This window comes from Gorilla gorilla, chromosome 12, assembly GCF_029281585.2.
Source record: "Gorilla gorilla gorilla isolate KB3781 chromosome 12, NHGRI_mGorGor1-v2.1_pri, whole genome shotgun sequence".
In the NCBI taxonomy this organism is placed as follows: domain Eukaryota; kingdom Metazoa; phylum Chordata; class Mammalia; order Primates; family Hominidae; genus Gorilla; species Gorilla gorilla.
In genome coordinates this window covers 50438899-50464506 of record NC_073236.2, presented here as the reverse complement: position 1 = coordinate 50464506, position 25608 = coordinate 50438899, and the positions used below count along the sequence as shown (strand labels likewise).

At 41.4% G+C, this 25608-nt stretch overlaps 2 protein-coding genes across 3 annotated transcripts in view; both read right to left on the bottom strand.

Annotated features, from left to right (window-relative positions):
* Window positions 1-25608, bottom strand: part of IL37 (interleukin 37) — a 156903-nt gene that overhangs the window by 52697 nt on the left and 78598 nt on the right. The window lies entirely within an intron of this gene.
* LOC109025842 (baculoviral IAP repeat-containing protein 8-like) lies at window positions 14468-25553 on the bottom strand. Its single transcript, XM_055377428.2, is given in 3 exon segments — window positions 14468-15225; window positions 15227-15558; window positions 25506-25553. Coding segments are annotated over 3 exon segments (975 nt in total). The 3' UTR covers window positions 14468-14630.

Genomic DNA, 25608 nt, shown 5'->3' with positions numbered 1-25608 from the left:
TAGAAAATGTTTCTACCTGTCCTAAGGCAGGGTCCTGCCCCACTCCCAGGCCCCTTTAGATCCCCAATATTCCTCCTCCCTGAACCAAAACCCTCATCATCTTCCAGCATGGGTGGGGCCTCCATTCTTGCTTCTGCTCCCCTGAGCAGAAGCAAGTTTCTCCCAACTTGACCTGATCCTCCTCCTAAGTACCAGTCACTGCTTTGTTTCTGGAATGAGAGAAAAAGACAGAGTGAGAGAGACAATCCAGAACTCTTGCTCACTCACAGCTAGGCTGGGCATCTGGGAGGATGGCTGTGTCCATGGGAACCTGGGAAAAGCCACACCCTTGGCACCCTGGTCGCCCACCTGTCTCCCTGGCAGATTCCCCCCTGCTCTCTTGCACCCTCTACCAGGGCTAACCAGCCTGCTCACTCTCCCCAGCATGTCTTCCCACACCCACTCTCTAATTATTACATTCCCTTCACATAAACTGCCCTTCTCTCCCAATCACCACATGTTCACTTCCCACCCAGCTGTCAAAGTCTGGCTCAACCTCATTCTTGAAAAGGAAAAAACAAACAAACAAACAAACAAACAAGCAAAAAACCTATGATGGATTAAGAACACCCTTCATTCCAGGAACATGCTTATCTCCTCTAACTCTCACAACAACTACAGCAGGTAGGGTGTTATCACACCCATCTCTCAGGTGAGAAAACAAGCTCAACGAGTGCAGGAGGACACAGCAAGTCAGTGACAAAGCTGAAATTCAAGCCCAAGCCTGTTGGCACCAACGTCTGTACCCTTGATAGCTACCTCATTTACCACCAAATCCAGTGGCCTCAGGCCTGGCTGCACACTGGGATCACCTGGTGCCCAGATCACATCTTAGACCAGTCATACAGAATCTCTTGGGCTGGGATCCTCCACGGTACATTTTAAGGGTCCCCAGGTGAGTCCACTGTGGACCCAGAATTGAGAACCACTACCCTATACCATCTCCTTCTTCATCTCTTCTAAGGCATCTCTTGCTCGCTGTGAACTCCCATACCACTTTGTTCAATCATCCAATCATTCATTCATTGAGTCAGTTAGTCAGGAGCTACTCACTAGTCCCCTGCCAGGTCCTAGTCATGACATAGGGCTCTGGGGACCAACAAGAAGCAGGACCCATGCCTCCTGCTCTCATGGAGCTTGCTCTGCAGAAGAGGAAGCAGTCAGTGAGATGTAGCAAATGTGAAATGTGCACAGATGGGAAAAGCAAAACTTTAAAACTTTTAGGACAAAATACACAAGAAATCTTTGCAACTTTGGGACAGGAAGGAACAACATTCCTTACATATGACACCAAAGGAATCAACCATAAATAAAAAGGTGATCAATTTGACCTCATTTAAATGTTAAGCTTTTTTCATTGAGAGACACCATTAAAAATTAAAAATACATGCCACAAACTGGGATACAATATTTACAACACTTATGTCTCACAAAGGATTAGTTTTCAGAATATATAAAGAACTCCCGGCCGGGTATGGCCGCTCACGCTGGAATCTCAGCACTTTGGGAGGCCAGCAGATCACATGAGGTCAGGAGTTCAAGACCAGCCTGGCCAACATGGCAAAACTCCGTCTCTACTAAAAATACAAAAATTAGCCAGGCATGGTGGCGGGCGCCTGTAATCCCAGCTACTCAGGAAACTGAGGCAGGAGAATCACTTGAGCCCAGAAAACAGAAGTTGCAGTGAGCTGAGCTCACATCACTGTAAGCCTCGGTGACAGAGTAAGACTCTGTCAAAAAAACGAAAACAAAAACTCCTACAAATAAATAAGAAAAAAATAGCCCAGCAGGAAAAAGTATATACATTTCTTAAAAGAATAAATACATTCTCTCAGTTTTCTAACATATATTTTTTAAGAATAAATACAAATGGCTAGGAAACATTTTTTTAAATGCCCAACCTCATTAAAAATTATAGAAGTGAAAATTAAGCCACAATAAGATACGATTTTATACCAAATACAGTGTCAACACTTTACAAGTCTGACCTCACCAAGTGTCACCAGACGTGTGCACTGACATGGCTGCTGAGATACTGATGGTGGGTGTGTAAATCCGTACTACAAACAATTGCAATAAAATGTAATAAATATACAATAGGTGGAGCAGGAAGTGACCTGCAACCATATAGCAGGTAGGGCAGGAAAAAGCCTATGAAAGCTGACATCTAAGGGATAAATTCCAGTTACCCAGCTGAAGGGAAGGAGGGTGTTTCAGATAGAGGAAGGATAAGCATGACCTATTCAAGGCCAGTGAAAGAAGCATGCAACAGCCAAGTCAGGAGAACCTGAAATTGTGTCAAAGAGCTTGGATGCAAAGAGCCGTGGGAGACTATTGGGGGTTTTAAGCAGGGATATAATATTCATTCAAGCATGCAGTAAAAGGTCACTGGCACCTGCCATGGGCCAGGACTCGGGCTCTACATGATTGCGTCTGTTTTGGAAATATCACCCTGGCTGTGAGATGAAGAACAGGTAGGAGGGTCACAAAACTTGAAGCAGAGAGACTGTTGAGGAAGTAAGCTGTTTTTGTGTGGACTGTGGCAATCACAGAGGCAGAGGATGTAAATGCACAGAGACACAAGGCACGTGGGAGGCAGAAGGAATCAAATACAATGAGTGATCAGATGTGGGGTTAGAGTGGTGAGTGAGAAGACATACTCAAGGTGACACGCCCAGGATCTGGGTGGATGGTAAGACATTCATGGACTAGGAATCGAGGAGGAGGGTGGGGAATGGACAATACGTGCAGTTTAGAAGGGGTAGACAAAAGAAGATCATACAGGAGACTGAGAGAGGAATAGACAAAGGAATCCAAGTGCAGTATTACAGAAACTGGGGTGGGAGGGGGTTGTAGTTCAAGAAGGAAAGAAAATTGTCAAATAGTATGAAATGCTGCAGAGAAACTCTCGGATTTTTTTTTAAGCTTAGAATTATTCATTGACTATGGGAATAAGAATAACTTTTATGAAAGAAGTTTTGATTAAGTAGTAGGAAGAAGCAAAATTGTTGAGGGCTGATGAGTAGGAGGAGAAGGAAGTGAAGGCACTCTTTCAAGAGAAACAAAGCAGAAGGTGAGGAGAATACTAATGAAGGAGGTACGGCCTTCACCATTTTGTTTTGCTTTAGATAAGCAAGACTTGAGTGGGTCTGATGAGGAGAAACAAGTAGAGTACAAAGTTAAAGGAGAGACAGACAGAGATAGAGACAGGGACAGAGAGAGAGACAGAGACAGAGCACAAAAGAGCAAGGTCCCTGAGAACACGGGCCTTCTGTTTAAACCCCAGCCAGATGTATTGCAATTCAATTCCAGTACTAACCACCCAGAGTTTGTGTAGACTCTACAAGTTAAAGAGCATGGTCCCCAACAAGACTGCTTCTATGTCAGATGCCAGGCACACTTCAGGGGTCCCCAAGCCACTCATATTTTTTGAATGACTGCCATAAGTTCAAAAATTCCCAGAATTCTCTCAGATTCAATAACTGGTTATAACAACTCATAGAACTCAAGAAAATGCTATCATTATTATTACAATTTTATTATAAAGGATACAAATCAGAAGGACCAGCCAAATGAGGAGACACATAGAGAGAGGACTAGTAAAAAACAGAGCTTCTGCGTCCTACCTTCAAAGAATCAGGATGCACCACCCTCCCAGCACATCAAGTGCTCACCAACCAGGAAGTTCCTCTGAGCTCCAATGTCCAGAGATTTTAGGGAGGATTCATTACATAGGTATCATTGATTAAATCATTGGCCATGTACTTGAACTCAATCTCCAGTGTCCCTCTTCTCCCTAGAGGTCTGGAGGGTTGGCTAATATTATGTGGCTCAAAGCCCCAACTCTAATTACCTTTTCGGTCTTTTCAGGGACTAGAACCCATCCTGAAGCTATCTACAGGCCCCGCCATGAGTTAGCTCATTAACATAACAAAGACACTTATATTACACAGAAAATTCCAACAGCTTTAGAAGCTCCGTGTCAGGAACCTGGGACATAGATCAAATTCTTTTTTTTTTTTTTTTTTTTTTTTGGAGACAGGGTCTTGCTGTGTTGCCCAGGCTAGTGTGCAACGACAGATCACAGCTCAATGCAGCTTCAACTTCCCAGGCTTAAGTGACCCTTCCACCTTAACCTTCCAAGTATCTGGGACCACAGAAAATGGCTAATTATCCTGGCTGATTTTTAAACTTTTTTTTTTTTGTAGGGATGGGATCGCCCTGTGTTACCAAGGTTGGTCTCAAACTCCTGGGTTCAAGCAATCATTCTGCCCTGGCCTCTGTGATGGTTAATATTGAGTGTCAACTTGATTGGATTGAAGGATACAAAGTATTGTTTTTGGGTGTGTCTGTGAGGGTGTTGCCAAAGGAGATTATATTTGAGTCAGTGGACTGGGAAAGTCCACCCTTTCCCAGTGGACTGGGAGACCTACCCTCAATCCAGGTAAACACAATCTAATCAGCTGCCAGTGCGGTCAGAATAAAAGGAGGGAGAAGAACATGGAAACACTAGACTGGCTTAGTCTTCCAGCCTACATCTTTCTCTCATGCTGAATGCTTCCTACCCTCGAACATCAGCCTCCAGGTTCTTCAGTTTTTGGACTCTTGGACCTTCAACCACAGATTGAAGACTGCAGTGTTGGCTTCTCTATTTTTGAGGTTTTGGGACTCAGACTGGCTTCCTTGCTCCTCAGCTTGCAGACGGCCAATTGTGGGACTTCAACTTGTGATCATGTGAGTCAATATTCCTTAATAAACTCAGATATATATATATGTATCAGACATATATATATATCCTATTGTATATTATATACAGATATATAATATCCTATTATATACAGGTATATATATATGTATCAGATATATATATATATATCCTATTGGTTCTATCCCTCTTGAGAATCCTAATACAGCCTCCCAAAATGCTGAGATTACAGGAGTGAGCCACAGCCACCATGCCCAGCCCCAAATTCTTAATTATACAACAATGGGTCCAGAGATCAGGGCCTGGGTAGGATGCAGCAATAAGACAACAGATGGTGGATGGGGACACATATTGGAAGTGTGGCAGGACATGGCTGAGGGAACTCATAGGATGGTGTCTATTTTCATGGCTGAGTGTGAGGAACAGCATAAGGTCAAGATTTCAGGTCAATGGTGAGTTTTTTAAATTGTTGCTGTGAACCCCAAAAATCTGACCCAGGTCTCAGTTAATTTAGAAAGTTTATTTTGCCAAGGTTGAGAATGCCCACCCACTCATGACAAGAGCATCAGGAGGTCCTGACCACATGTGCCCAAGGTGGTCAGAGCACGGCTTGGTTTTATATATTTTAGGGAGACATAAGTCATCAATCAATATATGTAAGATGTACACTGGTTCTGCCTAGAAAGGCAGGACAACTTGAAGCAGGGAGGGGGCTTCCGTGTCACAGGTAGGTGAGAGACAAACAGTTGCATTCTTTGAGTTTCTGATTATCCTTTCCAAAGGAGGCAATCAGATGTGCATTTATCTCAGTGAGCAGAGGGATGACTTTGAATAGAAAGACAGGCAGGTTTGCTCTAAGAAGTTCCCAGCTTGACTTTTTCCTTTAGCTTTGTGATTTGGAGGCCCCAAGATTTATTTTCCTTTCACATTTCCCCCCTTTTCTTTTTTAAAATCTTTTAGAGAAAGCATTTTAGAAGAAAATGAGTCTCTGGTCCCAGGTTTCATCTGATTGCTCAAGGCTAGGATGGTTTATTCCTAGACAGGTAGGTTCTGAGTTATTAGGAAAGTTCATTTTTAGCAGGTTGTGAAGTTTCATGTCCTATGAAGAGAAAATAGGGGGAGGAAGGGAGGAAAACAACAACAAACAAAAGAACAATTTGTAAAATTGATATAGGCCACATTGCTCTGAAGTCTATACATCAGTAGGCACATATGAAAGTGGCTTATGTATGTAAATAGGTTGCTGTTGTTTTCTTCTGAAGTTTAAGTTGTCTAGCTTCAGTTTGCAGGGCTTTACAAAAGCATAGCTTAGTTTTCAGTGACTCTCAATTAGGAAAACTTGGGGTGGAAAAGAAGAAAAAAATTGAAAACATTATTTTAAAGACCTATAGCCAAGAAAAATTAGAATTCAGTCCAAACTGTAGAAAATAATAAAAATTGAAAAACATTAAGCAAGACTAGAATCTACCAACAAGTGTACTACAGTTTTATGAAACATAATTTTTCTCTCTCCAGTTTCCCATTTTTACTAGACAAATCATGGTAGGACTGATTTGCTTTATTATACTTGAGCTGTTTATTTGTATACAGTGCAGCAAGAATAACTAGTTTTTGATGGACTTTTAAATTGGCTTTGATGTAACTTTGTTCCATAGAAGGAATCTCAAATAAGACTTTTGTAAAGCTGAGCCCAGCCATGGATTTGTACCATCAAAATACCTATGAGTTGGGTGAATTCCTCTCCTCTTGAGATTCCAAGATAAACTTTGGGCTCCTGGGCCTGTCAGAGTGACATTCTTTAATTACCACAGGTCAGGAACCCTGTACGGGGACTGGGTAGACAAGATATTAGGCCAGTTTTCCTAAGGGGCTTTTATTGGCTCCATAAGTCAAGTTTGATTCCTTAAAGTAAAGACAGCATTGCAGTCAAAGCCTTGGTAAAATAAACAGTTTGTCCAACTGTGTTCTGTTACAAATGAAAATAGATTCTTATTGTACTTATGTAAATAACTATATTGCCATAAGTTAAGAATACTCACAAATTGTTTCCAAATATATAGAGAGAGAAACAAATATGCTCCAAATTGTGTTCACTGGAGTATACTTAATTGTTAAAAGCTGTCAATATCTCAACAGAAAAATTTCCTTGACTCTGAAAAACAAAATGAAGGATCAACAACATTTTAAGAAAAAAAGTCAAAAAGATTACTTCAGCATTCTTTTAGTTCCATCTATGAAGTTAATTCCTGTTCTGCTTGATATTCATGAATATTTTAGCACTCCATGAATCCTGAAAGTTTTCCTCTATTCTGATGTCACAGTCTCCAAAGCTATCTTAAGCCTGCATTCAAGAGCACCCATTAGAGTTTTATAGCTGATTATAAAACCACCTTCTAAAGAGGACCAAAGCAAGACAACAATTGTCTGTGAATGACAAAAAGTTTTAGGGCAACCATAGTCAAAGACACACTTGATGAGGAAATTTGTTACCTCCATGGCACACAATAATTTACAGTAACAATTATAATTATTACTGATAATGTACACCAAGTCATATCAGAATTATAGGAGTTTCCTATAATTTTGGAACACATACCAATAACATATTTATACAAATACAGCCCAAACAAAACCAAACACTATTTCATATTTGACAATGCTTCCTGTAAAATTTTTATACCAAATAAGCCACATTATGTTACTTTTTTTTGGGGGGGACTTTAGGGAACCTAGTATCTTAAAGGATTCATTAGGTCAGAAAAAGACATAATTTGTAGTTTGATTTTGGAAAATTTGTCAAATTTGAAAGGTTTAAAACACTTGATGAAAGGTCATTGTAAAATAAGTCATTCATTTGACCAAAGTGATAACTCAAGGATTTAAAGAAAAAAAAAAAAAGGTGAAAGCCTTCATTCTTTGAGAGACGAGACTTAATTTTCCAAACAATAAGCCCTAATAAAAACAGCATGAAGCCAATTAAATTTGTTTTCCAAAATTGTATTAACAATCTATGAAATTTTTATCTTGACCATACCTATAACTTCCAGAAGCCTTTTATAACCTCTATAACCTTTATTAAGGAGTAGGTTAATGCTTAAGAAAACCTTGTTAATCTGACACAGGACCCATATGCTGATCTTGCATCAGTGTGGCTTTGACATCAATGATTATGATTAATTTATAGAGAAATTGAACTTATTTTATCTCTCAAAATTGGCCCTTACAATCTCACACACCCACCTCTTCCACTACAGTCCCTGGGCCTTGAGTTGAATAGCTTTAATTTCTGGCTCTGTGTTTCAAGAACGCAGTTTATTTTGATTGGCATCTTCTACCAGTCCTGAAGATGAGCCTTTAATTGCTGTCAGTATTTAAGATTTAGCAGGACTTGTCCTTTTAAGACCCAGGAGTCAAGCCCTATAACTCAATGTCACAAGGACTTTAAAAGCACATACATAAAGATATATGGATGTAATAATCATAATTTTTAAAAAATTTTATTAATCTCAGTGTTTTCTAAGCAAACCAAAACTTAATAATAATGGCATAGAAATTATTTCAATAAAACATAAAATCTGTTAAGCCAGTTACCAAAAGGCAAAAGAAAAGACCTTCTGCAATGCACAGAATATTATGTTGGAAGAAAACATTTCCTTTAGACCTTTAAGAAAACATTGTTAGCATCAGGACACAACAAACAGAATCTGAGGGTAAAAAACGTATATGAGCTGAAGGGAGTTGAAGGAGGGCATTACTATTTCCCACCCTTTTAAAGGGGAGAGAAAACCTAAAACAGCGAGATGCAATAAAAGCTGAACTTTGGGTTAAAAAAAAATTCTTAAGTCTCTTATAATTTATTAAGAGTGAATCAACCCCGTAAGAAAATTTCATTGTTCTAACCAATTTTTTAATGTATAAGTAGTTTTTTAACATCAACCCAATCTCTAGAAAGACCATTATAATTTCCCTTTAATTATAGACAACTTTATCATATAAAAGTTTTTTTAAATAAATCCTCTTATTGTGACTTACACAGACTATTCATGACATGCTTGGACTTTCTGGTTTGTCGTGAACATCCTTTTCTTTCTTTTTTTTTTTAATTTTACTTTAAGTTCTGGCATACATGTGAAGAACATGCAGGTTTATTACATAGGTGTACATGTGCCATGGTGGTTTGCTGCACCCATTAACCCGTCATCTATATTAGGTATTTTTCCTAATGTTATCCCTCCCCTTGCCCCCTACTTCCTGACAGGCCCTGGTGTGTGACATTCCCCTCCCTGTGTCCATGTGTTCTCATTGTTCAACTCCCACTTATGAGTGAGAACATGCAGTGTTTGGTTTTCTGTTCCTGTGTTAGTTTGCTGAGAATGATGGCTTCCAGCTTCATCCATGTCCCTGCAAAAGACATGAACTCATTTGTTTTTATGGCTGCATAGTATTCCATGGTGTATACGTGCCACATTTTTTTACCCAGTCTATCATTGGTGGGCATTAGGGTTGGTTCCACGTCTTTGCTATTGTGAATAGTGCTGCAATAAACATACATGTGCATGTGTCTTTACAGTAGAATGATTTCTAATCCTTTGGGTATATACCCAGTAATGGGATTGCTGGGTCAAATGGTATTTCTGGTTCCAGATCCTTGAGGAATTGCCACACTGTCTTCCACAATGGTTGAACTAATTGACACTCCCACCAACAGTGTAAAAGCATTCCTATTTCTCCACATCCTCTCCAGCATCTGTTGTTTCCTGACTTTTTAATAATCGCCATTCTAACTGGCATGAGATGGTATCTCACTGTGGTTTCAATTTGCATTTCTCTAATGACCAGTGATGATGAGCTTTTTTTCATATGTTTGTTGGCCACATAAATGTCTTCTTTTAAGATGTGTCTGTTCATATCTTTTGCCCACTTTTTGATGGCGTTGCTTTTTTTTCTTGCAAATTTGTTTAAATTCCTTGTAGATTCTGGATATTAGCCCTTTGTCAGATGGATAGATTGAAAAAATTTTCTCCTATTCTGTAGGTTGCCTGTTCACTCCGGCAATAGTTTCTTTTGCTGTGCAGAAGCTCTTCAGTTTAATTAGATCCCATTTGTCAATTGGCTTTTGTTGCAATTGCTTTTGGTGTTTTAATCATGAAGTCTTTGCTCATGCCTATGTCCTGAATGGTATTGCCTAGGTTTTCTTCTAGGGTTTTTATGGTTTTAGGTCTTATGTTTAAATCCTTCTTTTTTTTTTTTTTTGAGATGGAGTCTCACTGTTGCCCAGGCTGGAGTGCAGTGGCGTGATCTCCACTCACTGCAAGCTCCACCTCCTGGTTTCACACCATTCTCCTGCCTCAGCCTCCCAAGTAGCTGGGACTACAGGCACCCACCACCACGCCCAGCTAATTTTTTGTATTTTTTAGTAGAGACAGGGTTTCACTGTGTTAGTCAGGATGGTCTCCATCTCCTGACCTCATGATCCACCCATCTCGGCCTCCCAAAGTGCTGGGATTACAGGCGTGAGCCACCACGCCCAGCCATGTTTAAATCTTTAATCCATCTTGAGTTAATTTTTGTATAAGTTGTAAGGAAGGGGTCCAGTTTCAGTTTTCAGCATATGGCTAACCAGTTTTCCCAACATCATTTATTAAATAGGGAATTATTTCCCCATTGCTTATTTTTGTTAGGTTTGTCAAAGATCAGATGGTTGTAGATGTGTGGTGTTACATCTAAGGCCTCTCTTCTGTTCTTTTGGTCTATATATCTGTTTTGGTACCAGTACCATGCTGTTTTGGTTACTGCAGCCTTGTAGTATAGTTTGAAGTCAGGTAGCATGATGCCTCCAGCTTTGTTCTTTTTGCTTAGGATTGTCTTGGCTATTAGTTTTTTCTAATTATGTGAAGAAAGTCAATGGTAGCTTGATGGGGATAGCATTGAATCTATAAATTACTTGGGCAGTATGGCCATTTTCATGATATTGATTCTTCCTATCCATAAGCATGGAATGTTTTTCCATTTGTTTGTTTCCTCTCTTATTTCCTTGAGCAGTGGTTTGCAGTTCACCCTGAAAAGGTCTTTCACGTCCATTGTAAGTTGTATTCCCAGGTATTTTATTCTCTTTGTAGCAATTGTGAATGGGAGTTCACTCATGATTTGGCTCTCTGTTAGTCTATTATTGGTGTATAGGAATGCCTGTGATTTTTGCACATTGATTTTGTATCCTGAGACTTTGCTGAAGTTGCTTATCAGCTTAAGGAGTTTTGGGGCTGAGATGATGGGGTTTTCTAAATATACAATCATGCATCTGCAAACGGAGAAAATTTGACTTCCTCTCTTCCTATTTGAATACCCTTTATTTCTTTCTTTGGTTGATTGCCCTGGCCAGAACTTCCGATACTATGTTGAATAGGAGTGGTGAGAGAGGACATCCTTGTCTTGTGCCAGTTCTCAAAGGGAATGTTTTCAGCTTTTGCCCGTTCAGTATGATATTGGCTGTGGGTTTGTCATAAATAGCTTTGAACATCCCTTTCTTAGCCAGTCACTTTACTCTAGCACAAAATTTATCATACAAGATTCTTTCTTACCTAAAATTATTTCTCTTTAAGCTTTCTTACCAAAAAATACCACTTTATTTCTATAATTTTCTTTACATTTCCCTTATTTCCTTGTTCCTTTTACCTTGTTTTATACATAACTTTTCAATAAACTTTGAATTAGACAAAAATTATTCACCTTTTTAAAAGGACACTTTTTTTTTAGAAAGAATGGTTTCCTACAATATGTTTTTCTTGGAAAATACCCAAATAATGAAATACTTATTATTTAATTTAACTTTAGATTCTAAATTATGACGAGTTTGTCTACAAATATTTATCCCATTACATTTACCTAATTATTTTATTTTAACTGTTTATCTAGATTATTTATGAAAACTGTGATAGCCATCATTTAAAGTTATGAAACTGCCATCACTGAGACAGTGAAAAAGATCTGACCTAGCTGACTCCATTTTGCTTCTAACCTCCAAGCTGTCCTTGTTCATTCCTGGGCATAGGCTGAATTAACTTTGGGAGGAACTTAGTTTATAGTTTAGCTTTGAAACAAAAGATGATAACAGTCCTTTTCCAAAACAAACCTCCTTCCTGCCTGTGGACTAGACTGCCTAAAGCCACAAAGTTAGAAGTTATGGTAATTTTACTAAATAATGCAAGATGTAGCTATTTTCATTAAACCAATAGTAATGTCTTATTTATCAAAGATTAAACAAGCAAAGATCATTCTGTTTTGGGCTGGGTTTATAGTTTTGTAACCCCTATGCCAAATTTTGACACCTTCTAGTATTTGACTGGGATAAGTATAAAATTGCTTGATTGATAAATCCAAACAAAAATGTATGCTGGGAATGATTTTGTTTCAGGGCAGTCATTACTTAATTTTTAAAACTCTTATTTAAATTTGCAATGTTTTAAATGAACATCACTTAAAGTAGTCATCAACAGAGGTTAGGAGAACATAACAATACTCTTTCTCTTAGAAAATACAGCAAAAATATAATTTTTTACAGTTTTGCTCCCAAACTTTTCTCTGTAATAACATGCCTTACTCACCTTTACAATAGCTTTGTTGTGAGAATCTTGTAATGTAAACCCTGGGTGTTCTGTGAAGCATTTTTAAACTTCTAGTTTACACTGACTCTTATTCAAGTGTTTTTAAAAATATATTTAAAAAACTGGCCAGGTGCAGTGGCTCACACCTGTAATCCCAGCACTTTGGGAGGCCAAGGCAGGCCGATCACAAGGTCAGGAGTTTGAGACCAGCCTAGCCAACATAGTAAAACCTCGTCTCTACTAAAAATACAAAAATTAGCTGGGCATGGTGGCGTGCGCCTGTAGTCCCAGCTACTCAGGAGGCTGAGGCAGAAGAATCACTTGAACCCAGGAGGCAGAGGTTGTGGTGAACCAAGTTTGTGCCACTGCACTCCAGCCTGGCGACAGAGCAAGACTCCATCTCAAAAAAATATATATATATATTTTAAAAACTGTTCTTCTCTTTCCAATATTTTTATAATTTCCAAGAGATTTTAAGGATCTTGAGAGAACATTTATTACAGAAATATCTACTACTATTACTAGTCAAGAAAGCAAACTTAGGTAAAGGAAAGACTTAATATTTTGTCCTATATACATCTTAATCATCCTAATGGCAAAAACTCACATGAAACTTCAAGATACAAGGTGATATGAGAACCTCAACATGGAAAGCTGTCACTAAAACTACAAGCAGTGTACAAACATGCTTCTACTTTTACCTACATAAGCTGACAGATGTTTAAAATACTAGGTTAACAAAGATCTTTTAGTAAAGTGACTTACGCAAGCTTAAACTAGCAAGGATTAAGGATAAACCCTTACTACTTAATTGGAAGATCTGTGACATTGTATATTTCATTTTACAAAATCAGAAATACTTATTTTGAAACAAGACAAGACATGGTCTACCTGTCAAAAAACCATGACTCAGAAATATTTTTCATCCACAACACAGGAAAAACATAAAACCATTTAAATTTCACATTGGCACCAAAAAGATTAACTGCCCGGCCTTTTTGGATTAGAAAAACTAAAGCTGAGTGTTAAGTAGTTTTGCAGGCATTTGAACATGTCTAAGCTTTTAAATCAGTAAAATACTTTCTAATAATTCTGATTACAAAAGTAATACATATTTATAAAAAATTTAAACAGGGCTGGGCGTGGTGGCTCACACCTGAAATCCCAGCACTTTGGGAGGCCAAGGTGGGTGGATCACTTGAGGTCAGGAATTACAGACCAGCCTGGCCAACATGGTGAAAGCCCATCTCTACTGAAAATACAAAAATTAGCCAGGCATGGTGATAGGTGCCTGTAATCCCAGCTACACAGGAGGCATGGGAGGCTGAGGGAGGAGAATCACTTGAACCTGGGAGGCGGAGGTTGCAGTGAGCTGAGTTCACGCCACTACATTGCAGCCTAGGCGACAAGAGTGAAACTCCATTTAAAAAGAAAAAACAAAATTTCAAACAGAACAAAATGAAAAAAACACAAAGTGAAAGGCCCCTATAAAAACCCCTCTGGGGCCCATCCTCCCACCCCCTCAAGTGAAACCACATTTAACAATTTGGTGCATATCTTTCCAAACTTTTGTTGTACACATATAAAAAACATACACGCTTTGATTTGGCTCAGACTGTACATAGTGTTTTCCCTCTTGCATTTTACACTTAATATATCTTTGACATCTTTCTATGTCAGTGCATGTTGGCTTGATGATATTCTATCATTAAATACCCTTCCAAAAATGGTAAAATCACTTTAAAAAATCATTCACACAAGTACATATTTACAATTTTAAAAGAAAACAGAATCCCAAAACACAATGACAAACCTCTAAAAATAATCTCTATCTTTCCACCAGCATGGAACAGTTCACTCCTTTTTCACATAAAACGAATTATGTGATTGGAAAGATTAACTCTAATCTCCACATTTATATACGGAATGTTCTATTTGTTAAGCCTATCTGAAAAGAATAAAAAATTCAGATGATTAATTCACTTACACTTAGAAATTAAGTCAATATACTATGAATACACATTGTGATCAGTTATAATATGATGCTTCTTAGTCTAGGGTTTCAATTAAATAACAGTAAAAAAAATTGGATAAATAAGACAGCTAATAACTGAAAAATCCAGAAATTCAAAGATTATATTGCCAACTAAAACACTGCCATTTACATTTTTTTTCCTACTTGGTAGCAAATGCTAATGGAATTCAATCCTGATTACTTAAAGTCAGTTCACATCACACATTCAATCAGGATAATAAGAACATAATATGCCTACTATAGCGTTAGATTAAGACATAAAATTTTTTTGCTTGAAAGTAATGACTGCGTACCACTTGAGACATTTGTCAACCGCTTCAGCACATTGTTTACGAGTGACTGGATGTCCACAAGGAATAAAAACGACAGCAATATTTCTATCCATACAGATTTTGCAAAGCTTCTCCTCTTGCAGGTGTCTTAGCTGCTCTTCAGTACTAATCTCTTTCTGCAATGAAGTCTGACTTGATTCGTCTTGTGTACTGTCTTTCTGAGCCTTCACTGGATCTGCAATCAGAACGTCAAGTGATTTATAGTTGCTCCCAGATGTCTGAATTTTTTCCTCCATTATTTTCTTAATGTCCTTGAAACTGAACCCCATTCATATAGCTTCTTGTACCATAGGATTATGGAAGCTGGTATCAATTTTTCTAGTTAGTGATGGTGTTTTTTCAGCAGTTCTTACCAGACACTCCTCAAGTGAATGGGATAAATGAATATTGTTTATATATTTTCGTGTCTTCTGTTCTAACAGATATTTACACCCTGGATGCCATTTATCATGTTGTTCCCAAGGGTCTTCACTGGGCTTCCAATCAGTTAGCCCCCCTCCACAGTGAAAGCACTTTATCACCTTCACCTAAAGCATAAAATCCAGCTCTTGAAAGCTGCTCCTTGTTAACTGAATATATCCACATCCCAAAAGTAATGATCCATGCTTCATAATCTGCCACGGATGGATGGATGGATGGATGGATGGATGAATGGATGGATTGATTTCTTGGAGGATTTGTTGAATTTGGGAAATTCCACGCCAGGACGGCTGGCCCAAACTGCCCGCGACAATCTGCTCGGTACAAGGGGAGGGTCCTGGAGAGGGTGCGGCCCGAGCCCCAATCTGGAAATGCCAACTTGGCTCTGCAGCCGGGCCTTAGCCACTTGGGTCTGGCATCCCTCCACTATTAGCGCCATGCCGGCTCGGGGTGCTGCCAAGGTCCTGCCACTTCCCCAAGCCAGAAGGGGGCAGCAAGAAAAAACGAAGCCCTCGTACCACCCCCTACCCCACCTACCCTCACCCCACTGCACCCCCACTGGTTCTGTAACCCAGAACCTGCTGGCAATTCTTAAGACATTTCAAATAATTTTAAAGCTAGCTTATTTATTAAAGATTTTACTTAAGTTATATAAACTTGAAAAAGCATTTGACTTGTCTTTTCCTTTTTCCTGATAAGGTATTTGATTCAAGCGCTTTTATTGTCTTAAGTCAATTAATTAGAACTCCTCTATATATTTTCAGTAGTGAAAAACTGTGTACACAACACATAAATACATAGATGTATTAGGCATGCCAATAGAAGTACATCTTATAGATTCATAAAGACTTTTTTTTTTCCTACCTTAGACTTTCAAGTTCTTGATAACTTGTTTCACTACTTTGGCAGTTGTCAGCTAAATAGCCCTAAATTTGCATATTAAAGGAAACAACTCTTAGACGAAAATTCAGATAGCAAAATTTACATCTCAAGGCACAGAGAGAAAAAGTCTGGTGGTGCTAGAGGGAGATTAAGGATGGATGCCAAATCAACCACAAAATTATAGAAATCTACCACAGGGGCCGGGCGCCGTGGCTCACGTCTGTAATCCCAGCACTTTGGATGGCCGAGGCGGATGGATCACGAGGTCAGGAGATCGAGACCATCCTGGCTAACACGGTGAAACCCCGTCTCTACTGAAAATACAAAAAAAAAAAAAAATTAGCCGGGCGTGGTAGCGGGCGCTTGTAGTCCCAGCTACTCGGGAGGCTGAGGCAGGAGAATGGCGTGAACCCAGGAGGCGGAGCTTGCAGTGAGCCTAGATCGCACCACTGCACTCCAGCCTGGGCGAGCGAGACTCCCTCTCAAAAAAAAATTAAAAAAAAGAAAGAAATCTACCATAGGACTGTATAAGGAGACCAATTTTATTTACATTGTAATACCTAACCTTGTTTTCAGACTCTCCCTTTCTCCCTTAATCACCTAGCCTTGTTTCCACATGAATAAGCTCTCCCTTAGCTGAGAAAGCCAGAGGAACTCGATTTGGCTCCTTCATTTACAAGACATCAAGGACTCCTTACCCACCCCCTTCCTCAAGGAGTTAACTTGTGTACGCTGACTCCCAACATATCAGAGTCCAATTAACTGATAAGGTACTGAAGCAAGCAATGTACGAAGTTCCCAGAATTTCGCTCAAGAGATAACACCTCAGAGCCTTGAGTTTGTGTCCGGCAGAGCCCCCATACCTAACATCTTACGATAGATTTAGAGCCCCTGCACCTGGAACTGTTTGTTTCCCTGTAACCACTTGTCTTTTTAATTTTTTTGCATGTTTTTACTTCTGTAGAATTGTTGCATCTGAGCTCCCCTCCCCCTCCTAAACCAAAGCATAAAGGAAAATCAAGCCCCTTCCAAGGGGCCGAGAGAATTTCGAGCGTTAGCCGTCTCTTGGTCGCCGGCTAATAAAGGACTCTTAAATTCGTCTCAAAGTGTGGCGTTTCTCTAACTTGCTCGGGTACAACAACATCGAGTCTACCTTTTTTTTTTTTTTTTTTTTTTTGAGACGGAGTCTCACTCTGTCGCCAGGCTGGAGTGCAGTGGCGCCATCTCGTCTCACTGCAACCTCCGCCTCCCGGGTTCAAACCATTCTCCTCTTTCCTCAGCCTCCCAAGTGGCTGGGACTATAGGCGCCTGCCACCACACCCAGCTAATTTTTGTATTTTTAGTAGAGACAGGGTTTCACCATGTTGGCCAGGATGGTCTCCATCTCTTGACCTCGTGATCCGCCCGCCTCGGCTTCCCAAACTGCTGGGATTACAGGCGTGAGCCTCTACGCCCGGCCGAGACTACCTCTCTTTTAACTGGATCTCTGAGCTCTGGGCAGAGCCCACCCTGAATCCTGGTCTCCAAAAAGGGAAAATTATTAGGAGGCTAGACCATATGATGCTTTTACAGTGCACTTAAAAAAAAGTTGTTTTTTTTTTTTAAAAGACATTTCTACATGTCTAAACTACAATCTTCCTTGAAAACCCAAGAGTAGCTTCTGTTGCAATAGCTAGTCAAAAATATAATAGTCAAAAAAATCAGGTAACACAATACAAACGCAAGTAGTTTAAGAGCTGAAATGAACTTGTCTGTTTACACTCTAGGGATTCCATAAGGAAAAATAGAAGTTTCTCTCCAAAAGGGAGCCTGGCACCTTCTCCATTTTCTTTAAGGAACCCCAGGCTATTATAAACTATTTTAGGGCTCTCATGCAGCAGACGGTGCAAGAGAAAGGAGAGACAGCAGAAGTAAATGAAGAAAACAGAATCCAGTCAACAGAGAAGAAAAAAACTTTTGCTCAAAAAAATGCAAGTTCCTAGGAAAGAAAAAAAAAAAAAACATGAGGGCTATTTAAATACAAACACGCATACATACACACGCACACATCTTGGATGTTAGCTTTTAATTAAGCTGACTTTTAACTATTGAGATCCTTTAAAATAAATCTTTTAAAATCTTATTACGATATTTCAGCTAGGACAAATTGCTGCTATTTCAGCATTACCAAGTATCAAACCAGAAAAGGCTTGATTTAGGAACCAAACCCAGGCTGTCGTGGTAGGATAAAAGGCAGAACCTTAGCTATGGAACCCACAGCATGGGGCAACAGCCATTGCTCTTTCAGTTTGGCCTGGCTAGCAAAAAGGTGGCCTTGTTATGTAAATAAAGCCCGTTTGGTGGTCAAAATGAAACATCTTTTCCTTTTTTTTTTCTTTTGCTGGCCGTTTTTTCCCCCACCATACCACGTTTGTGTGTGTGGGAGGGTGGGAATTTCGCCACTTCAGAGGCCTCATTCCCCATAATTTGGAAATTTCCTTTGGATTTGATCAAGTCAGATAGAGTAGGTCAAACCCAATGGGAAAAAGACTGAAACAGCAATAAAAACAGAAACAAACAGTTAAGCAAAATGAATGATCACACAACTTATATGATTACTGAGTGCTCTAATGGTAAGGAGAAATTAAGACCAGCTGGTTGTTAAACTTTAGCCAAGACAAAACCCCAATTCAGCTACTTACCTAGGGATGGGTCTCAGGCTGAAGACTGCTCACTACCGTTCTAGAAGCAAGAAATAAAACTTGAACTCGTCTTACCTGTGTAGCAGGACAAGCCGCAGACAAAATCCCTCAGACACCAAATTAAAGAAGGAAGGGCTTTATTGGGCCTGGAGCTGCGGCAAGACGCACGTCTCCAACAACTGAGCTCCCCGAGTGTGCAATTCCTGTCCCTTTTAAGGGCTCACAACTCTAAGGCGGTCCACATGAGAGAGTCGTGATAGATTGAGCAAGCAGGGGGTATGTGACTGGGGCTGCATGCACCTGTAATTAGAATGGAACAGAACATGACAGGGATCTTCACAGTGCTTTTCTTATGCAAATAACCAATTAGGTCAGGGGTCAATCTTTAACTACCAGGCCCAGGGTGTGTTGCCGGGCTGTCTGCTTGTGGATTTCATTTCTGCCTTTTAGTTATTACTTCTTTCTTTGGAGGCAGAAATTGGGCATAAGACAATATGAGGGGTGGTCTCCTCTCTTACCTGCGGGGAGTGAGCTCAAATTCCTTAAAGGAGTTACCTGCCTTCCATCATCATGGAAGCAGGAAATCTTGCCTTCCTTGTTGGAAGCAAGTAAAACTCAAAACAAACAAAGAAAAAAACAGGGAGTTGTACAGCAAAATAAACTTTTGATTTTGACCAAATTTTGGGAGATCAGGAATTCTCTGAAGGAGATGCTTTCAGACCTCAGCAAATTGTCCTGTTGGTTTGAGCCATAAAGTTAGCTCATGCTGGTACCAAACACCAATAGGAGATTTGTCAAAGGTAAGAGGCATCTCCACTCAGAATCCCTTCGTGGTTACCAGCATGTGAACCTTGGAAATCTGAGACAGGTCTCAGTTAATTTAGAAAGTTTATTTTGCCACGGTTGAGGACACCCACCCATGACAGAGCATCAGGAGGTCCTGACCACATGTGCTCAAGGTGGTCAGAGCACAGCTTGGTTTTACACATTTTAGGGAGACATGAGACATCAGTGAATATATGTAAGATGTACACTGGTTCCATCCAGAAAGGCAGAACAACTTGAAGCAGGGAGGGAGCTTCCAGGTCACAGGTAGGTGAGAGACAAACAATTGCATTCTTTTGAGTGTCTGATTAGCCTTTCCAAAGGAGGCAATCAGATGTGTATTTATCACAGTGAGCAGAGGGGTGACTTTGAATAGAATGGGAGGCAGGTTTGCCCTAAGCAGTTCCCAGCTTGACTTTTCCCGTTAGCTTAGTGATTTGGAGGCCCCAAGATTTATTTTCCTTCTACATCACTGTGGGCAGCTGACTAGGAAAGCTTTGTAGGACTTTGTAGGTGGGCAGTGTGAGAGCCCAGTGGGTGGTGGTGGTCCTGTGCCAATGGTGGCAACCACCTGTGAGGCTGAGTAAACTCATTTTCCAACCTCCTCTAGCAGCCCCAGTGGAGATACAGAGGAAGCAGACTAGCGACACAACCTAGCCTGAAGTTTTGTCTGGTGAGTGTAATGGAATAAAAATGGGAAGGGTGCTGAAGAGACCAGCAAGAAAATGGTTGAAGAGATGGGGCACAGAAATTAAGCTGGATCAAAAAGGACGGAAAAGCAGAAAGGGCCGATAGAGAGAGGGGATATCTATGGGTTCGCGATTCTGAAAAGGACAAATCACTGGTGCTTTGAGAAGAGAGAGGGTGAGAAAGCAGGAAGGCTGGAGGCTGTCATCCAAGAGGCGGACATCTGTGAACATGATTCCAAGAGTCACCAGACCATGGGGGTGGCCAAAGGGAGTGCCTCTTCTCACCTCCTACTCTTAATTCCTTGTACTCAAGACAATAAGTTCCCACAAAAGAAGTACCCATATTTAATTCATCTGTGTCTTCCTAGCAGTACTAAAAATATTATATGAAAGGTATCAAACCTTTGAGAATGTGTGCTGCTAAATTGTTAAGGATGCTGGAAAACTCAAGACGTCCCTGATCCTGAGCCTGAGTATGAGTCTGTGGTGAGCCCAATGCAGGTCTCCATTTGGACAAAGGCCTCAGGGAACGCATGAGACCTAGGGACAGGGATGCATGCTGGAGCAGCATTCCCCATCCCTACTGCAGCTCAGGCCAGCTGACTGCTTTATGAGTAAACGTTCCCAGGGAACACTTTGCAGTCTTAACACACATGCCCACCTGTGACCACTGATCCCTGTTGGGTGACCACTGACATCAGAGTCGATGGCAGCAATGAAGACAAGGCTATCCTCATTAGGAAGGAAAGGAAGGAGGAGGGAGGAGGGCAGACGAATCTTTCCTGCTTGTCAACCACGTCCATCTCTGTTAGGTGATTTCCCATGTGTGACTTTGTTTATCTTTATAATAACTCTGAGAGTTAGGTCTTGATGTCCACATTTTGAACATGAGGACATCCAGCCAGGAAGTTGAGTTCTGGGGACATAGCTGAGAGGGCAAAGCTACATATAAACCCCTCTTTGTTTTTTCTGGCTTATCCACTGAGTGCCCCCTGCAATCCACCAGCCCATTTGTGAAGTGCATACTATAGGTAAGTTGGCACAGGAGGAGTGGATGTGGGCGATTTTGTCACAGCTCTCCAGGAACTTACACACTGGTGAGGAGGGCCAGGTATGTTCCTGACCAGTCACAGTCAAAGCAACCTCCTACTAATCAAGGAGGCTTGGTACCTGGGGAATGCTACGTTGAAAGGTTCTTTTCTGGGTTTTAAAATGATGGGTCTATTTCCTTATTCTTAAGATTGCTTTTTTTCTGGCTAGAACTTAAAAGAAATTTTCAGTAAAATTTCCCTTCCCTGGCACAAAGTGAGCTTGAAATGAATTCCCAGGTGGCCTTGATACTTTAAAATATTGCCTCCTATAAAATCAACCTTTAGAAGAAGGAAGTCAAAGAACATGCTAGATTTCACAAAGGTTAATTCCTTGAAATCCAGTTATCTACAGGACAATGTTGTCAAAGAAAAAATTATTTGGCCAGGCACGGTGGCTCATGCCTGTAATCCCAGCACTTTGGGAGGCTGAGGCGGGTGGATCACCTGAGGTCAGGAGTTCGAGACCAGCCTGGCCAACATGGTGAAACCCCATCTCTACTAAAAATACAAAAAAAATTAGCCAGGTATGGTGGTGGGCACCTGTAATCCCAGCTACACGGGAGGCTGAGGCAGGAGAATCGCTTGAACCCAGGAGGAGGAAGTTGCAGTGAGCCAAGTTCAAGCCACTGCACCCCAGCCTGGGCAACAGAGCAAGACTTCGTCTCAAAAAAAAAAAAAAAATTCAATGATATTTTTAAATTAATGGTAAGGAAGATTTTATTCAGAACCAGCACAGAAGATATAGGAAACACTGCAATGGGACTTTGCGGTGGGGGAGAGAGATTGAACACAACTACATATACAGCACGGGCAAGGACATATTCATAGCCAGGAAGCAGAGCAAAGATCAGTGGATGCGAAATTACTAAGAGGAAACATGAAAAATAAGGGAGCTTCTGCCTAAACCCACCTAACCGGATCCTTGCTGAAGACAGGACAGGGTGATTGGACACCACTTTGGGGATGGTGGAGGATGGGGAATCCAGTGAGATTTCAAGGGTGATCAGATATTGAACATAGAAGGTTCTTGCTAAAAAAGGATTTTACAAGAAAGTGTACAAATGTGCCTGGGAGAAGGTTCAGGAGCCTGACTAAAATTTGGTCAAGCAGAGAATATTTGCCAAGATAAGAGCTAAGTCTTCTGACAAACAATAGATGCTAAGCCAGCAAGGGTGATGTGCTCAGAGAAAGCACTGAGGGCTTATTTCCTTTTCCCCCAATCTCCACTCAGTCAAGTCTAGTCCCCTTGTCAATGTAGCCATTTGTAAGAATGCAATCAGGCAGGGTCCCATCTCCTAGTGACAGGACTGACTGAAGTTCTGCTGAAGAGAGTGGCCTGGGGCTGACACCGAGATTACAGAGTCCTGGATTTCGCCGCGAGCTCAGTGTAGTGCCATGCCCTCTCTCCATCTGAACGCCCAGTGTGGGCAGGAACAACTGCAGCTAGAAGTCTGGCACTTACGCTGGGGTCTAAGACCTGCCTGATCTGCTAACTAGTCTTGTCCCTTGGCTATAAACTGACGTTGGCACCTGGCCAGAAAGATGAGCAAGAGATCTCTGACACCTTTAAGTCCCTGTGGAGTAGGATTATGTTGGGGAAGGTCATTCTCTTGACTGAGCAGCAATTTCAGAAGGAAGTCCCATGCAGAAGTGAGAGAAGGCAGGGAATCCTGCCTAGTCAGCTAGAGCAAAACAATCTGCAGGACGGGACCCAGGGATGTGATCCTCCCATCCAAAGGCACTGAACTAAATGACTAAAATACTTCCCAGGGCTCACGTTCTTTGAAGAATGGGGAATAAAACTAAGACAGGAGCCAGCAAGTGAGGACTTGGAAGGAGATGGCTCATTTGATCAGCCTCCACTCAACAATTTTAATCATCCACACTGGCATGGGGACACAATATGAATAAGTTGACAGGGGCCTACTCTTATTAAGCAATGGGCTAGTGCAGAGACCTGTCAGTCAAGAGTGGACAGGAGATGATTTCAGACAGTGAGAACAAAATTAACAGAGTCATGTGCTAAAGGGTGGCTGGAACTACAGAGGAGCTTAAGACTCAAGAGGTCTGGCTGGGCGTGGTGGCTCATGCCTGTAATCCCAGACTTTGGGAGGCCGAGGCGGGCGGATCACAAGGTGAGGAGATCAAGACCATCCTGACTAACACAGTGAAACCCCATCTCTACTAAAAATACAAAATATTAGCCAGGCGTGGTGGTGGGCACCTGTAGTCCCAGCTACTCGGGAGGCTGAGGCAAGAGAATGGCGTGAACCCGGGAGGCAGAGCTTGCAGTGAGCCAAGATTGTGCCACTGCCCTCCAGCCTGGGCGACAGAGCAAGACTCCGTCTCAAAAAAAAAAAGATTTGAGGGAGTTGTTTATTTTTGTTTTCTTTTTAAGACAGGGTCTTTGTTGGGCGCGGTAGCTCACGCCTGTAGTCCCAGCACTTTGGAAGGTTGAGGTGGAAAGATCTCTTGAGCCCAGGAGTTTGAGGCCACTCTGGGCAACATAGCAAGACACCGTCTCTACAAAAAATGTGCAGGTTGAGGCTGCAGTGAGCAGAAAAACACCACTGCACTCTAGCCTGGGTGACAGAGCGAGACCCTGTCTCAAAAAAAAAAAAAAAAAAAGAAAAAAGACAGGGTCTCGCTGTGTCACACAGGCTGGAATGCAATGGTGCAATCATGGCTCACTACAGCCTGGAACTCCTGAGCTCAAGCAATTCTCCTACCTTGGCCTACCAAAGTGCTAGGACTACAGGTGTGAGCCACCACACCTGGCCTCAGGAGAGATCTTAATAATAAAAGGACAAATTGCCTTGCATCCCTTGGGGGCAGGATTGACACATTCAAGGATCAGGCAGAAAGCCTGTGCGGAGTGGGATGAGCAAAGAGAAAGGCTGAGAGCTGGGAAGAGGGAGATGCAGTGCCAGCTAGGACAGGGCCTTTTGGGCTATGGGAGGCTCTCAGAGGAGACCCCACCTAAACTAACCCATAACATTGCAGTGGGGACCTGTTGAAGTCATGGACTGCTACCTGAAAGCCAGAGAAATGGGAGGAGCCTTTCCTCTGAGGAGGGACTCTAGTCCATAGGTATCTTGCCACCAAATACATGGACAGGCCCTGGGGGAAGATGGTGGTAGCCCAGCTGGAGGAAAACCATTTGCCACCTGAACTAGCCCAGGGTAAGCCACCCAGGCACTGAGGGTGCACACCCATGCATGCACACACAGAATCACACTCCTTCCTATTATTCCTCAATTCAGGGGTCTCAACACCCATTTTTTTTTGTTTTTGGGTTTTTTTTTACATGTTTACATTTTATTTATTTATTATTTTGTGACAGGGTCCCACTCTGTTGCCCAGGCTGGAGCACAGTGCAGTGGTGCAATCATATTGGATTGGTGCAAAAGTAATCACGGTTTTTGTCATTAAAAGTTTTGCCATTACTTTTAATGATAAAAACCACGATTACTTTTGCGCCAACTTAATAGCTCACTGCAGCCTCAAAATTCCTGGTCTCAGGGAATCCTCCTGCCTCAGCTTCCTGAATAGCTGGGACTACAGGCACATGCAATCCTACCTGGCTAATTTTTAAAAAATTTTTTTTGTAAAGATATAAACTCATTTTGTTGTCCAGGCTGGTTTCAAACTCTTGTCTTTGTGCCTCCCTCTGCCCTGTGCAAGACCTTCTGGATGCCCACTAATGAAGACTTCCAGGGAGAGGAAAAGTAAACATAGGTCCCTGATCAAGGGACCAGGGTTTATCGACCACAAACAGCATGCCCAGATTCCACTGGCGGTCCTAGAGGTCGCATTTGCCCCAAGTGTGTGTGGAAGGCCTCTCCCTAGCAGTTGGTTTATACACCAGCCACAGCACAGCATATTCTCTTAAATTGTGAACATTTGCAAAAACTCCTTGAGGACAACTATCATGTCTTGTGTACTTCTGTTTTGTTTCCCTTCCCCTATGTACACGTGCACGCGTGCACACACACACACACAAACCCCTCAAACTGAATGCCCGGTGTGCTGAATGGATGAATGGCTAATGTAAGTCATTCTTAAAGCTACTTTCTTTGGCATACCATCACCTTTGATTTCATCTTTCTGGAACTCCTATGTTCCCAGATGAATTTGGAAAGCCCTCAGGAAACATTTCAAAATTGCTATATGGGAGAAATGGGAGTGTCTCTCTAGAAATTTACCTGCCACCGGTATTTCTGGTAAGACACAGCAAAGGTGGCACCACCCATTCCTCGTTACAGTGTCAATGCCAGTCACCTTCCTGTCCCATAAAACTTTATTAAA